This window comes from Saprolegnia parasitica, assembly GCF_000151545.1.
Source record: "Saprolegnia parasitica CBS 223.65 unplaced genomic scaffold supercont2.89, whole genome shotgun sequence".
NCBI classification, from domain to species: Eukaryota; Oomycota; class Saprolegniomycetes; order Saprolegniales; family Saprolegniaceae; genus Saprolegnia; species Saprolegnia parasitica.
In genome coordinates this window covers 88,533-100,925 of record NW_012156483.1, presented here as the reverse complement: position 1 = coordinate 100,925, position 12,393 = coordinate 88,533, and the positions used below count along the sequence as shown (strand labels likewise).

The 12,393-nt window shown below is 55.4% G+C and overlaps 6 protein-coding genes across 6 annotated transcripts in view; 3 read left to right on the top strand and 3 right to left on the bottom strand.

Annotated features, from left to right (window-relative positions):
- Positions 1–1,248, top strand: part of SPRG_22312 (hypothetical protein) — a gene marked incomplete at both ends in the record, with an annotated part of 1,658 nt that extends 410 nt beyond the window's left edge. The window contains 3 exons of the mRNA XM_012351955.1: positions 66–644; positions 750–1,045; positions 1,089–1,248. Coding sequence (XP_012207345.1) covers positions 66–644; positions 750–1,045; positions 1,089–1,248 — 1,035 coding nt within the window. The remainder of the gene's footprint in view (positions 1–65; positions 645–749; positions 1,046–1,088) is intronic.
- Positions 1,249–1,561: 313 nt separating this feature from the next.
- On the bottom strand, positions 1,562–3,493 carry SPRG_12847 (hypothetical protein; the record flags this gene model as incomplete). The annotated part of the gene is made up of 9 exons (XM_012351931.1): positions 1,562–1,867; positions 1,902–2,101; positions 2,154–2,294; positions 2,344–2,565; positions 2,612–2,627; positions 2,663–2,763; positions 2,822–2,955; positions 3,009–3,165; positions 3,221–3,493. The coding sequence occupies 9 exons, from the start codon at positions 3,491–3,493 to the stop codon at positions 1,624–1,626; spliced, it is 1,488 nt and encodes a 495-aa protein (XP_012207321.1). The 3' UTR covers positions 1,562–1,623.
- A 360-nt stretch (positions 3,494–3,853) lies between these two features.
- On the top strand, positions 3,854–4,642 carry SPRG_12846 (hypothetical protein; the record flags this gene model as incomplete). The annotated part of the gene is made up of 2 exons (XM_012351930.1): positions 3,854–4,483; positions 4,535–4,642. The coding sequence occupies 2 exons, from the start codon at positions 3,854–3,856 to the stop codon at positions 4,640–4,642; spliced, it is 738 nt and encodes a 245-aa protein (XP_012207320.1).
- A 471-nt stretch (positions 4,643–5,113) lies between these two features.
- Positions 5,114–7,906, bottom strand: SPRG_12845 (hypothetical protein; the record flags this gene model as incomplete). Its single annotated transcript, XM_012351929.1, has 16 exons — positions 5,114–5,354; positions 5,412–5,453; positions 5,505–5,639; positions 5,722–5,884; positions 5,955–6,115; positions 6,168–6,325; positions 6,373–6,443; positions 6,489–6,632; positions 6,678–6,751; positions 6,803–6,948; positions 6,996–7,058; positions 7,100–7,254; positions 7,307–7,511; positions 7,553–7,699; positions 7,748–7,813; positions 7,862–7,906. The coding sequence occupies 16 exons, from the start codon at positions 7,904–7,906 to the stop codon at positions 5,114–5,116; spliced, it is 2,016 nt and encodes a 671-aa protein (XP_012207319.1).
- A 442-nt stretch (positions 7,907–8,348) lies between these two features.
- SPRG_12844 (hypothetical protein) lies at positions 8,349–11,272 on the bottom strand. Its single transcript, XM_012351928.1, has 16 exons — positions 11,174–11,272; positions 11,060–11,113; positions 10,867–11,016; positions 10,596–10,800; positions 10,394–10,548; positions 10,282–10,344; positions 10,092–10,237; positions 9,962–10,035; positions 9,771–9,914; positions 9,655–9,725; positions 9,450–9,607; positions 9,237–9,397; positions 9,035–9,197; positions 8,815–8,949; positions 8,722–8,763; positions 8,349–8,667 (listed from the first exon to the last, which is right to left on the bottom strand). Exons 1-16 carry the CDS (start codon positions 11,216–11,218, stop codon positions 8,433–8,435), a joined length of 2,001 nt encoding a protein of 666 aa, XP_012207318.1. The 5' UTR covers positions 11,219–11,272; the 3' UTR covers positions 8,349–8,432.
- Positions 11,273–11,909: 637 nt separating this feature from the next.
- Positions 11,910–12,357, top strand: SPRG_21205 (hypothetical protein; the record flags this gene model as incomplete). The annotated part of the gene is made up of 3 exons (XM_012351948.1): positions 11,910–12,058; positions 12,104–12,111; positions 12,164–12,357. 3 exons carry the CDS (start codon positions 11,910–11,912, stop codon positions 12,355–12,357), a joined length of 351 nt encoding a protein of 116 aa, XP_012207338.1.
- Between the last annotated feature and the right edge of the window lie 36 nt (positions 12,358–12,393).

The following is a 12,393-nucleotide window of genomic DNA, read 5'->3' as shown; positions in this document are numbered from 1 at the left end:
CGTTCTCGGCCTTTTACAACATTTCGCTCGCGGTCCTCGCCCTCGGTGTCATGCCCGTCGCCGAGTTGCAGGCCAACGCCAACACGGTGCTCGCCAACTTGGCCGAGATCACGGCTGGCAACTGGCTGGTCTGGATCGTCTGCATCGATGCGTTTGTCGTCTTGTCTGGTGCCGTCTTGACGTCGTACGTTGGCATCACGGGTCTCCACCGCCGTCTTGCGTCCGACCGCGTCATGCCGGCGTTCTTTGCGGCCGAGAACAAGTGGCGCGGCACCAACCACTGGATCATTCTCGCCTTCTTCCTCCTCACGTCGTCGCTCGTCTTGCTTTTGAACGGCGACAATGTCATCCTCGGCGGTGTCTACACGTACTCGTTCCTCTCGCTCATGTTTCTCTTTGCGATGGGCTGCATGATGCTCAAGATCAAGCGCCAAGACATTCCGCGCGACGTCCACGCGCCGTGGTGGGCGTGCATCTCGGGCGCGACGCTGATTGCGGTCGGGTACTTTGGCATCCTCCTCGGCGACCCGTCCGTGATTGCCTACTTCTTCTACTACGCACTCGGCGTCGCGGTCGTCGTCTTTGGCATGCTCTGGCGCGTCACGATCTTGCGCTGCCTCATCTTTGTTCTCAACTTCTGTGGCGTTCCCAACACGGACAAGGATGACGAATCACCCGAGTCGACGCAAATAGCCATGCTCACAGACGACGTCGAGCTGCGGTCACCTCCGTTGCTTTCGACGGATGAGCCGTACGAGGCGGTTGTCGTCGCGCACGATCCTCGCTTCTTTGAACGCGAGCACAAGCGCGTCTCGCTTCTCGTGCGAACGCTCAAGGCCATCAAGGAGCAGCCATTTGTCTTTTTTATCAAGTCGCCCAACCTTACATTGGTCAACAAGGTTATTCTGTATGTCCGTGCCAACGAAATGACCGAGACGCTGCGATTCGTGCACGTCTACCCCGAAGTCACGATGGCATCAGCCGACACGATTCAAGCGCTTGCTGACGTCGTGGCTCTCTTTGACAGGATCTACCCCAAGCTGCGGTTCGTCCTACTCTATTCTTTACTTGTGCTCAGCCTGTCGTAGAACGGACTTTGTCTCGGTCAAAGGGCCTTTTGAGCCGGCAACGATCGAGTGGCTCAGTACATACTGGCACATGCCCACCAACATGATGTTCATCAAGCAGCCGACCAATACGACAGTGCACAGAGTGTCGTGTTGCGGTGTCCGCGTCATTACGGGCTAGGCTTCGTCGGCTTTGAAAACAACTCGTCAATCTAGAAGTGTAGTATTGTATACGAGGCGCGGCCTTCGCGACACCACTTTCTCGTCGCGGCATCGATTTGCGCTTCTAAAGCTGCATCAAAGGGCAGTTCAAAGAGTATGCCCCGAGAATTCTATTTTACCCTAGCCCTACCCTAGCCCTATCAAGCCCAAGACAAACAGCTCCCTTTTCTCACGCCATCGCTTCTCGTGGCTTTATCCAAGGCTCCTATCTATGGACCTTTGCGGTGTCCTACCATACGCACAAGGAGTACTAGTTGTCGGATGGCCGAGGGGTGCGCTTTAGTGACGACTCGATGCATGTCCTACTATACGTACTTTATCTACAGCACGGGGTCTATTTACGCGGATCCCCGACAAACTCGATAGCTTGGGTCGACCCGTGCCGGCCCGTTGCGCGGTGCACCGTGAGGAAGAGCGCGAGCACTGCCATCGTGAGCATCAGCAGTGCTACGTGCCACCCGATCGGGAGCCCGACTTCGACTTGGCGCGAGAGGTAGCTCACAAGCGCCTCGGCGTAGGCCGTCGAGGCCAGCGCGTGGTCCATCAAGTACGCCCCCGTGCCCACACCACAGGCGAGCCTAGTCCAGTTAAGTCACGGCAATAGTTAGTCACCTATTGCCGTAACGATGTCTACCTCGTATGCGGTCGACAAAGACGACCCGGCGCTCCGAGAGACCAAAGCCGTATGCACGCAAAAGCGTCGTGACGTAGCAAAGGTCGAGACAGCGCCGATGTAGCATCTCCTTGGGGGTATGCTCGAGCTCGAAAGTGGCAAGCTCGTCAAAGCGCGTGCTGCACACTAAATGGGTCGCCTACATCCATGTGCTGCATTCTGCTGATGGAATACAATTGAAAGGCTCGTACCGCTTCGATCTCTTCGAGGGACGGCGCCGGCCAGCCGTAGCTTAGTGTCGGTGCGATGCGACTCACAACGTCGCGCGCAAAGACGGTCGCGAGGTAGTAGACGCTCACGCCGTAAAACGCACCCGTCACGGGCGGCTGCGGCTACATTCAGGCTTCCACAGGCACCATCCCAAGGGTCAAGACACAGTACCACCGACTGGAGTGCGCAAAATGACCCGCTAGGACAGTTGGCGTTCTCTTGTGCCACGAGCGATTGCAGGAGATCGAGGCACTCGGCGGCGTGGCCCGTGCCCGTCTGGTTGCCGCTGGTGTACCCTGTAAAGTAGCACGGGTTGGCGAGCATCTCGACCGACGTGGTCGCGTTGGTGGCGCTGTGATTCGTCGAGGCATTGGCTGCGATCGACTGCAGCACCTACAGCAAGCATGCGACGCGAGAACAGCGAATTCAAGGTGCGTACTTGATCGTGCATGTGTCTCGTGCCGTAGTTGGCAAACGAATGCAAGAAAACTCGCTGGCGTTGAGTGTCTTTTGATGCGGCATGGCCTTGCGCCGCGCGTTCTGGCGCCAGCGCTCCTTGACGTCAAAAACGATCTGCGTGCTGCCGCCGCCCTATAGCGACAGTATGTTCAATGATCTCGGACGAGTTGTCATTGCACAGTCGACGCACCAGATCGAGGGCACCAAAGAGGTCGACGTTGCTGGGCGCGAGGTCGCTCTCGACACGCGCATCGAGATAGTTGGCCGCCATGGCTAGGAAGAACGCTTCGTCGTCGCCCGAGATGGTGCGTACATGCACTCGCTCTACATGAGGAGACATGAAGGAGCCATTCCCGTGGGCCGAGCAGCAGCGATACCCAATGGCAGCACCATATTCGCGTCGTTCTTGATATCGAGGTACAGCTGGTTGTAGAGCTCGGCTTGCTGCGAAGCATCCAAGCCGCGCATACCAGCCGTGCCGTAGATATGGACAAAGCACCGGGATCGCATCTCGGGGGCCAGCGACGCTTGGACCTAATGCATTGTCTCCGTCGATGGCCTGTCGCCCGGCGCAGAGGCTGGCGCGTACCTCGTACAGTGCTTGGCGTATGTACGCATACGCTTGCAGCGGCGCGATCTCGCTGAGGCCGGGCGTGAGGTGCGCAAATGTATCGGCGGCGGGTACGCTCGGCGACGGGAAGGCAAAGAAGCGGGTGCCTGACGAGCCGGCGTCGACGATGATCCGGCACGACGAGTATGGGCGAAGTGGTATCCTGTCGCCAAGGACCCGAAGGCCGGGCGCGGAGAGCAGCAGGACAGCGGCGACGACGGCGTAGAGACGTCCGACGACGCGAGGCAGCATGATGACGGTCAAGCCTCAATTGTCGACTTGCGTGGTGCAACATGCCTCGATAGAAGACACAATAAAAGACCCCTCGTTAAAAGAACCTATGGCGCAACGAACAGTGGGAGAGTCGCACCAACTTGTGGAGCTCCAATGCAATCAAGCGGCCAAAGTCTACAAGTATATTTCAGAGATTGACTTGGTTCGAGGTGCTTGTGCGAGCAGGTGCTCGGTTCTCCTCAGGTTGCTTTTGCTGGTGGGTTTTGGCCATTTTAGTCGTTTAGTACCTTTTCGGTAGTGGAATGGAAAACGACTAGAACGAGACCAGGACAAGTCCTAATCCGGATATATTTCGGATTTTCGCCGGTCGGTGGCAGCATGGCGGCGTCGGAGGAGGCCGTGCACGAGATCATTCGGACGCAGCTGCTCGACAACCCGATGGACAGTCTCGCGAGGCAGCTGCGGCGCGTCTACGCCAAGCTCGAGAAGAAGGAGCGCGCCGGCGACGTCTCGGGCCGGCGACGGTACGCGGCCAAGCTGCGCGAGCTGCTTACAAAAGGCGTCGCCGAGCTCGAGTTCCAGCACCGCCAGCTGGGCGCGGCCATCAACATTGTCGAGCTGGACCAAAAGGCCGGGCTCTTTGAGAGCGGGAAGGCGTCGTCGTCGCCCAAGGCCAAGGACGACGCCGAGGTGCCCACGATTGCCGACATTGCCATCGGCGCGCAGGTCGCAGCCCGCGTTGCGCGCAGCCACGAGCTATGGATCCTCGCGTCGGTCGTCCGGCGAGACGCCAAGACACGGCTGTACGAAGTCGAGGACGAAGACTCGGGCGACGAAGACACGGAAGGGAAGCGCCACCACCTCGTGCCCCGCGACTGGATGATCCCGCTCCCGCGCGAAGAAGAAGTTCACGCCTGGATCTCGTTCAAGTGGAACCAAAAGGTCCTCGCCATGTACCCGAGCACGACGAGCTTTTACCCCGCCGTCGTTGTCATTCCCAATCCACCGGTATAGCCTTCTCTCGATGCAGACCTTTGTTCCATGCTGGTATTGTGCTAGGGCTCGCTGTACGTGGTCGTATGCTTTGACGACGACGCTGACGAAGTCGGCTACTGCCCCGAGCGCAAGGTGCCCTTTCGATTCGTGACGCCGCTTCTCAAAAAGTGATTTGTTTACTAACTTAAGTGTCGATGGCAACAATGTGTCATTCTCGTCGGTGCGTCAGAGTTTTAGTCGATACATCGATATTATTACTAGTCGCTCATACTCCATGCAGCGATCACAAACGAGCCCACAGCGGATGGACGGCGGTGTTGAGAGATGTGATCCTGTCTTTGATCGTACACGATAGAGTGGCATGGCATTGTTCTGCATGGACCGCCATCCGAAGAGGCAACCCTCGTTGTGTATCTCTTCGGCCTCTATGCCGGTGGTCCACCGCTTCTAGCTCGTCGCTCGCACATTTCCTATCAACGCATGACCTTCTTGAGAACTCGCATCTAGAGAGAGTAGGACCTGTGGTTAGTGTAAAACAGAGTCGGTACCTGCTTGCGTGATGCGGCCACGCATCACCCTGTAGTACGACGCGCCACACCCACAAAATGTAGTGGACATTATTGTACAGAATATGCAATCAATTCATGTGACGCAGTTGCCGCGGGTGTAGCGGTACACGTGGTCGCGGTCGAGGGCTTCCGCCGTTCGCGGCTGTCGTTGGACTTTAAAGTGGTTCTCGACGACGACACCGGCCACGTATGGGCGCAGCCACGCAAAGGACGTTGGTAGCATGGCCAATCCGAGCCAGTAGACACTAACGACGTATGTCTCCGTCTCCTTGTGGGGCTTGGGGTCGTAGGGCACGACGCCCAAAGAGTGTTTTCTACACGCAACAATCACGCCATCATCACGTCATCATCACGTTCAATGTGCCACGTACTCGGTTTCGGTCACGGACGCATAGCCCAGCAGCGCCATCGTGCTAGAATGGCGTCGACTCCGTGAGAGATATCACATGTGCACTCGATCGCACCTCGGACGGCAAAACATCTTGTTGCCAATCTTGATGGCTTGCGACGGGTGCAGCGGCAACGACGTGAGCACGCGAGGCACGTTGCAGTGCGATAGGAACCCATTCGACGCACACCACTCGAGGTTCAAGACGAGCCTAATGCGATATACCAATACGATCAGTAAGAAAACAAGAAAATAAGAAAATAAGAAACATATGAAATGAAATAACAACGTACGCATGGGTTGACCAGTAGAGTCGCAAGGTGGCAACACATATGGAGAAGAGAAGGGAGCCGAAGACCGGATAGAGAATCTCTTGTGGAAAGAGCTGAACGACCGTCGCGACGCCGTACGGGACATACGAGCCGCTGGGCCATGACACGCCGTTGAAATTCATGGCTAGAGATTACCAAAGGTGAAAACAAATGGTTTCGATAGGATATGGTTGACATGCATGACGCGTGCGTACCAAGCTCGGCCGCGCCCGCAAACAGCATATTGTTGGCCTTCATGAAATTTGTGTTGGAGCTGAGGGTCCAGGAGACTGTGACGATCGACGTGTAGAGAAAGATTGGGGCCGAGTAGACAACACACTTGGTTGGCAATGGCAGCGGTACTGCGCTGAGTAGACTACACCCACCACACCATTCGCATCCCAACGACTATTTAAAGACGACGATACCTGAGACCCGCGAGAAGGGTAAATGACACAAAAGTTGCGACCAAGAGGCACGAGAGACACCAGATCTTGTAGCCGTTGACGGAAAACACGTAGATGCGTGCGACGTCCAGGTACAAGAGGGACGGTGCCGCGTTCAAAGCAATGAGCAATGTGAGCACCTATGTCACTCGACTCTCTTCTTCTTTCACACCAAGAACGGACAGACCTTGCGACGCTCGAGACCTGAGAGCACGGCGTAGGTGAGCACGGGTTTGCCCGCAATGAGCCCTCGGATGCCTAAAACAGGACTAGAGTTTATAGTTGAATGGAAAGATAGGGTACCCTCAAACGTGATGTAAACATCGCCGTTGAGTGCCAGCACAGTCAGAACAATGAGGATCATCTGGAACGCAATGAGCTCGGACGCGTTCGAGACTTGATTGCCGCAGAGCCACGCTGGCGTGACTGGAATCCCACCATGTTTCCCTAGCATGCATGGAAATGTCGTGTACAGGCGGGTATGCGACGCACCTTGGCTCCACCCAGGCAATCCGAGGTCCGACGCGACCTGAATCTGCGAGATGCAGTAGACGTTGACCGTATACCTAATATCGCCAGAGCAATCTTGTGTGGTCCTTCAGACAAGATGCAACTACCGAGTCGTCAGCGGTGTGGAGAGTACGATGAAATCCGTGCCGATGGCATCGGCGGCGTAGCTACCATCGATGGCAATCGTGGTCCGCAATGGTGTGGACACAATGTCTTGCGACGTGCCGTCCGTGTTGCGGTGGTGCGTGATCGACTAGACATGAAACACGTGTCATGTCATCCCAAGCACCTCGATGCAACCTGCATGGTGGCATTTTTGTCCGAGTAGAGTGTGAGGAGGTAGACGCCATGGTTGTCCCGAACCTAGTACGGTAAGTGTCCTATCATCGGATCCGACTTTGTACGGTGCTTTCCAGCATGGCGATGCCAGCAATGGGCTGGCCACCGGTGGTTGGAATGCACGCCGGGTACGCATCGTAGCCGGCAATGAAGATAAGGACGCCCCACCCGACGGCCGTGTGGCCACCGACGATGCACGTGGTAATGTACAATGGCGAGGCTAGGGTAGAAACAAGATAACTAACTTTTGGTTAGCTGGGTTCGCACGGTACCTTCTTGAAGCTCCAACGACCACTGTGCAGCGAGAATGCGTCCGACAGAGGCCCACGCATCCGGCGTTGTCGCATTGACCTCGAGGGCTGAGCACGACTGTGGCACCCAGCCTGTCGGCGCCAGCTCACACGTCTCGCCATATGCAGCCCAAAAGTAGTCGAGCGACTGTCCGTTGTTGGACATGACAAGCCGATCAAACATGCCCTAGACAGGATACAGACACTAGCAGCAGGTAGGATTTGTACCTCCGTGATGAGTACGATGAGCGTAAGAAGGGATAATAGAATGAGGGCCCCGGCCGAGAGGTTGGAGACAATGCGACCATACGCGCTCAGCTGCTTTCGTCCGTGGTCGCCCGACTTGCCCGAGACACCAATTGTCGACGGCAGCGCCTACCCCATAAGACATTGACATTGAGGTCAGCAAAGACGCCTTCGCACCGTGTGATGCATTCCCATTGTTGTACCCGTGGCTGGCATCGTGCCCGAGACAGAGCTGGGCGCGGACTAGGCCTCCTTTTGAGATTCTGTGTTTGCCTTGTGGGTACCAGGTACCTGGCGCAGCCCATGAACCCACGCGTGCGGCCCGAAACGGGGCATGCTCAAGTGGTTTGTAAAGGCGTCAGGGCCAAAAATACGTTGAGGTGGAGCGACGCAGCTCGCGTCAGCATGAAACTGCAATGTCGGTTCCAGCCAAGGGATTCCCTTGATTTCAGCCGACAAACAAGCAATGACAACCATGCAGGTAGTCCTTCGGATGTCGCATCGCAGTGGTAGTAGACATTCGTGTTGAGCATGTCAACAGACAAACGCCCGCCGCGAGATGTGGACCTTCTAGGTGAAGTGGAGGTTTCGCTGACCAGATCGACGCGATGAGCCGACTGTAGACGGTTATGTAGTCATTACACATCGGGCCTTGTCGCTTTGAACGCCACTCTCAGCGGTAACGTCCATCGAATCCTCCAACCTCCCACTCGAGCATTGTGCAAGGCGAAAGCGGGAGCTACCAATCTATCCCCTCTGCTAATGGCAACAACAGCGACGCTATTCATTTCACCTTTACTCTCTTATTTCACTCTAATGGGAGTCATTTACAGGCGCTACGTCTGGCCAATACGACGCGGTATCACGTGACGCAGTTGCCGCGGGTATAGCGATACCGCACCGCAGGGTCCAGCGTCTCGTCGTGCTTGGCCGTATTGGGCTTGAAATGGTTCTCGGCGACCGTACCTGCGACAAACGGCCGGAGCATCGAACACCACTGCGGTGCAATCGCAAGCCCGAGCCAGTAGACGCTCACAACAAATGTCCCCCCACTCGTTTGCTTTGAATTGTACGGGACAACGCCGCGCATACCCTTCCTACGAAAGACCATGCTGATATCCAAACAGCACGAATCCTGCAGTGCTACGTACTCGGTTTCGGTCACGGACGCATAGCCCAGCAGCGCCATCGTGCTAGAATGGCGTCGACTCCGTGAGAGATATCACATGTGCACTCGATCGCACCTTGGACGACAAAACATCTTGTTGCCAATCTTGATGGCTTGCGACGGGTGCAGCGGCAATGACGTGAGCACGCGAGGCACGTTGCAGTGCGATAGGAACCCATTCGACGCACACCACTCGAGGTTCAAGACGAGCCTAATGCGATATACCAAAACGATCAGTAAGAAAAACAAGAAAAATAAGAAAAATAAGAAACATATGACATGAAATAACAACGTACGCATGGGTTGACCAGTAGAGTCGCAAGGTGGCAACACATATGGAGAAGAGAAGGGAGCCAAAGACCGGATAGAGAATCTCTTGCGGAAAGAGCTGAACGACCGTCGCGACGCCGTACGGGACATACGAGCCGCTGGGCCATGACACGCCGTTGAAATTCATGGCTAAAGACATGTCAGTGCTACATCGGACACGACACGTACACAAGGCGGGTGCGCCTGCGTAAAGCTGATTGCTCGCATAGGTCAAGTTGGCTCTCGTGCTGAGGCTGAAATAGATCGAGACGATCGACGTGTAGAGAAAGATTGGGGCCGAGTAGACAACACACTTGGTTGGCAATGGCAGCGGTACTGCGCTGAGTAGACTACACCCACCACATAATTCGCATCCCAACAAGTATCCAAAGACGACGATACCTGAGGCCCGCGAGAAGGGTAAATGACACAAAAGTTGCAACCAAGAGGCACGAGAGACACCAGATCTTGAAGCCGTTGACGGAAAACACGTAGATGCGTGCGACGTCCAGGTACAAGAGGGACGGTGCCGCGTTCAAAGCAATGAGCAATGTGAGCACCTATGTCACTCGACTCTCTTCTTCTTTCACACCAAGAACGGACAGACCTTGCGACGCTCGAGACCTGAGAGCACGGCGTAGGTGAGCACGGGTTTGCCCGCAATGAGCCCTCGGATGCCTAAAACAGGACTAGAGTTTATAGTCGAATGGAAGGATAGGGTACCCTCAAACGTGATGTAAACATCGCCGCTGAGTGCCAGCACAGTCAGAACAATGAGGATCATCTGGAACGCAATGAGCTCGGACGCGTTGTTGATCTCATTGCCACAGGCCCACGCAGGACTGAGCGGGACGCCTCCGTGCTTGCCTGCGATTGGCGTGGAGACAAGATTTGAGAAAGTTCGCAACACGAACCTTGGCTCCACCCGGGCAGCCCAAAGTCGGAGACGACCTCGATCTGAGACAGGCAATAGACGTTGACAGTGTACCTATAGCATACATGTACACATTGTCATAGTACTAGTAAATATTTATATCGACATACCGTACACCGAGGGGCGTCGATAGAATGATAAAGTCTTCGCCCGTTGGATCGTAGCCATAGCTGCCGTCGGTTGAGAGTACCGTGCGCAGCGGTTTATGCAGCACGTCTTGTTGCGTGCCATCCGAGTTGGTGTACTTGCGCACTGTCTAAAAAACGCCTTTTACAGCGGCGAGAGCTGAACCCATGGGACCTGCATCGTCGTGTTGAGGTCCGAGTAGAGGGTGAGGAGATAGACGCCTTGGTCGTTGCGAACCTAATGTATCGGTCGTTGGATTCCTCGTGTCTGGTAACACGTAAATTACAGTCGTCTCCAACATGGCAATACCAGCAATCAACTGCGGACCATCGAGGGGCACGCAGTTGGGATACGTGGTGTAGCCAGCTATGAAGACGAGGACGCCCCACCCGACAGCCTTGTTGCCACCGACGACACACGTCGACACAAACAGCGGTGTACCTACAGAAGGAAAGCTCGTGACGCGTTATAGCCATGCTGTGGGTGACCTTGGGCGAGTTCCAACGACCACTGGTCCGCAAGGCGCTCGCCCACGGACGCCCAGACCACCGACGACGTCGTATCAATTTCATTTGGCGAGCAGCTTTGCGCGAGCCAGCCGTGACGTGTGAGCTTACACGCTTTGCCATAGTCGGACCAAAAGTACGCGGTGGACTGCGCGTTGTTGGAGATGACGAGCCGGGAAAACATGCCCTAAGAGTATTGAAAACGCTTCATTTGAACCTCAATTCCAGTTCATGACAATCGAGAGTATCGTACTTCGTTGATGAGCACAATGAGCGTCAACAGCGAGAGCAAGATGAGCCCACCCGCGAGGAAGTTGGAGAAAATGCGTCCAAACGCCGCGATCTTTTTGCGTCCCTTGTCCGACGGCTTGCCCGAGACGCCCCTGGACGGCGACCCCAAGGTCTACAGCACATGTGTATTCTGTGCAGACGACGCGATGACCGACCGATGGTGGAAGAGGCATATTGTTGTTGCCACCCGACGCAGAGTTTGTAGCCGGCTACGACCGTCCGACGATAAGGTTTTACAGGAGACCCGCGAGTATGAGATGCACACGTACGGGTCGGAGGTTTTGGACCCACGCGCTTGGGCCGACGCGAGGCATCTCTGCTTCAGCGACGACTCGGTTGAACACTAGACAGGCCGTCCCGGAAATACGTCGCTATTTTTGGGCAGCGGATTTCGCCCCGAGAAATAGAAATGTAGCGTCGTTCAATGACGAGTTGTACGTTGCGGATCGGAGCTCGTTACAGCAGCTTTCTTGCCGAAGACAAAGCTTTCCGCAATCGACTGATTCGTGTCGATTTACGAGGTACCACTCACTTGGTAAAATCAAGGGAAACAATTTATACCCCTTGGTAAGATGCACTACGGCCTGGTGCGTGGGATGAGCCGATGTGTAAATAACGGGACCAAGTGGTTTGAAGAGAGACTCTAATTAAGGGAACATAAATAGCTCTTTTTATGTACATATTTTCTCTCGACCACAAAAGCGAATCGTGGACCAGAATCAAGTACATTACATGTAGCATTATGACAGCACGGAATTGCATATATCTCTTCTTCAGTCAAAAGACACCACAGGACTCCGCAGGACTCGAAGCGTTGCATGGACCGTTTCTTGTATCAAGTTGATACAAATACTCAATGTCAGAGGTCTGCGAGCCAGCCCGCCGATATATGCTATTTGAAAGGTCCTTTGGGATATTATATTCAAATATCAAATCAAAGAGGCTATTCGACGGATTTTTCGAAACCAGAACAACGGCCAAACCCATCCAAGCTCGAAGTGCAGCATGGCAGGAGACGACCGCGCCGAGGACGCCGCCTTCTTTGACAAGCCTAGCGTCCCGACGACGATCCGCTGGATCCCGGACGCCGAGGTGTCTCTCTGCAAGGCCTGTGGCCTCCTCTTTGACTGGGTCCGGCGCAAGCACCATTGCCGGTACGCCTGTCTCGCCCATGCTTGGCTCATCATGGCCTTGGCTAGATACTGCGGTAGCCTGCGATGCTGCTTGTGTGCATGCAAAATGACATTCGGCGGTGGTAGGCCACGTCTTTTGCGATCTCTGCACGACGTTCCGCAGCTTGATCCGCGACGACAAGATTTTAACGTCCCCCGAGAAGCGGTACCTCTCGGTGAACGCGTACAACCCGCAGCGCGTGTGCGAGCCGTGCTACACGCTGCTCTTGCCCGATCAAAGCCTGCTCTGTAATGACCTTTCTCATCGCCTTGCGTCATGAAGCTTTAGGCGCGACTGCTAGCAACGCCGTGCAGCC

What these genes read in the sequence shown, in the direction of transcription:
- SPRG_12844 (XM_012351928.1), bottom strand. Translation starts at nt 11,218, where the DNA reads ATGCCTCGCGTCGGCCCAAGCGCGTGGGTCCAAAACCTCCGACCC. An exon ending in TCATTGTGCTCATCAACGAA is followed by an intron (nt 10,801 to 10,866) that starts GTACGATACTCT and finishes CAATACTCTTAG; the next exon opens with GGCATGTTTTCCCGGCTCGT. An exon ending in CTCTACTGGTCAACCCATGC is followed by an intron (nt 8,950 to 9,034) that starts GTACGTTGTTAT and finishes ATATCGCATTAG; the next exon opens with GCTCGTCTTGAACCTCGAGT.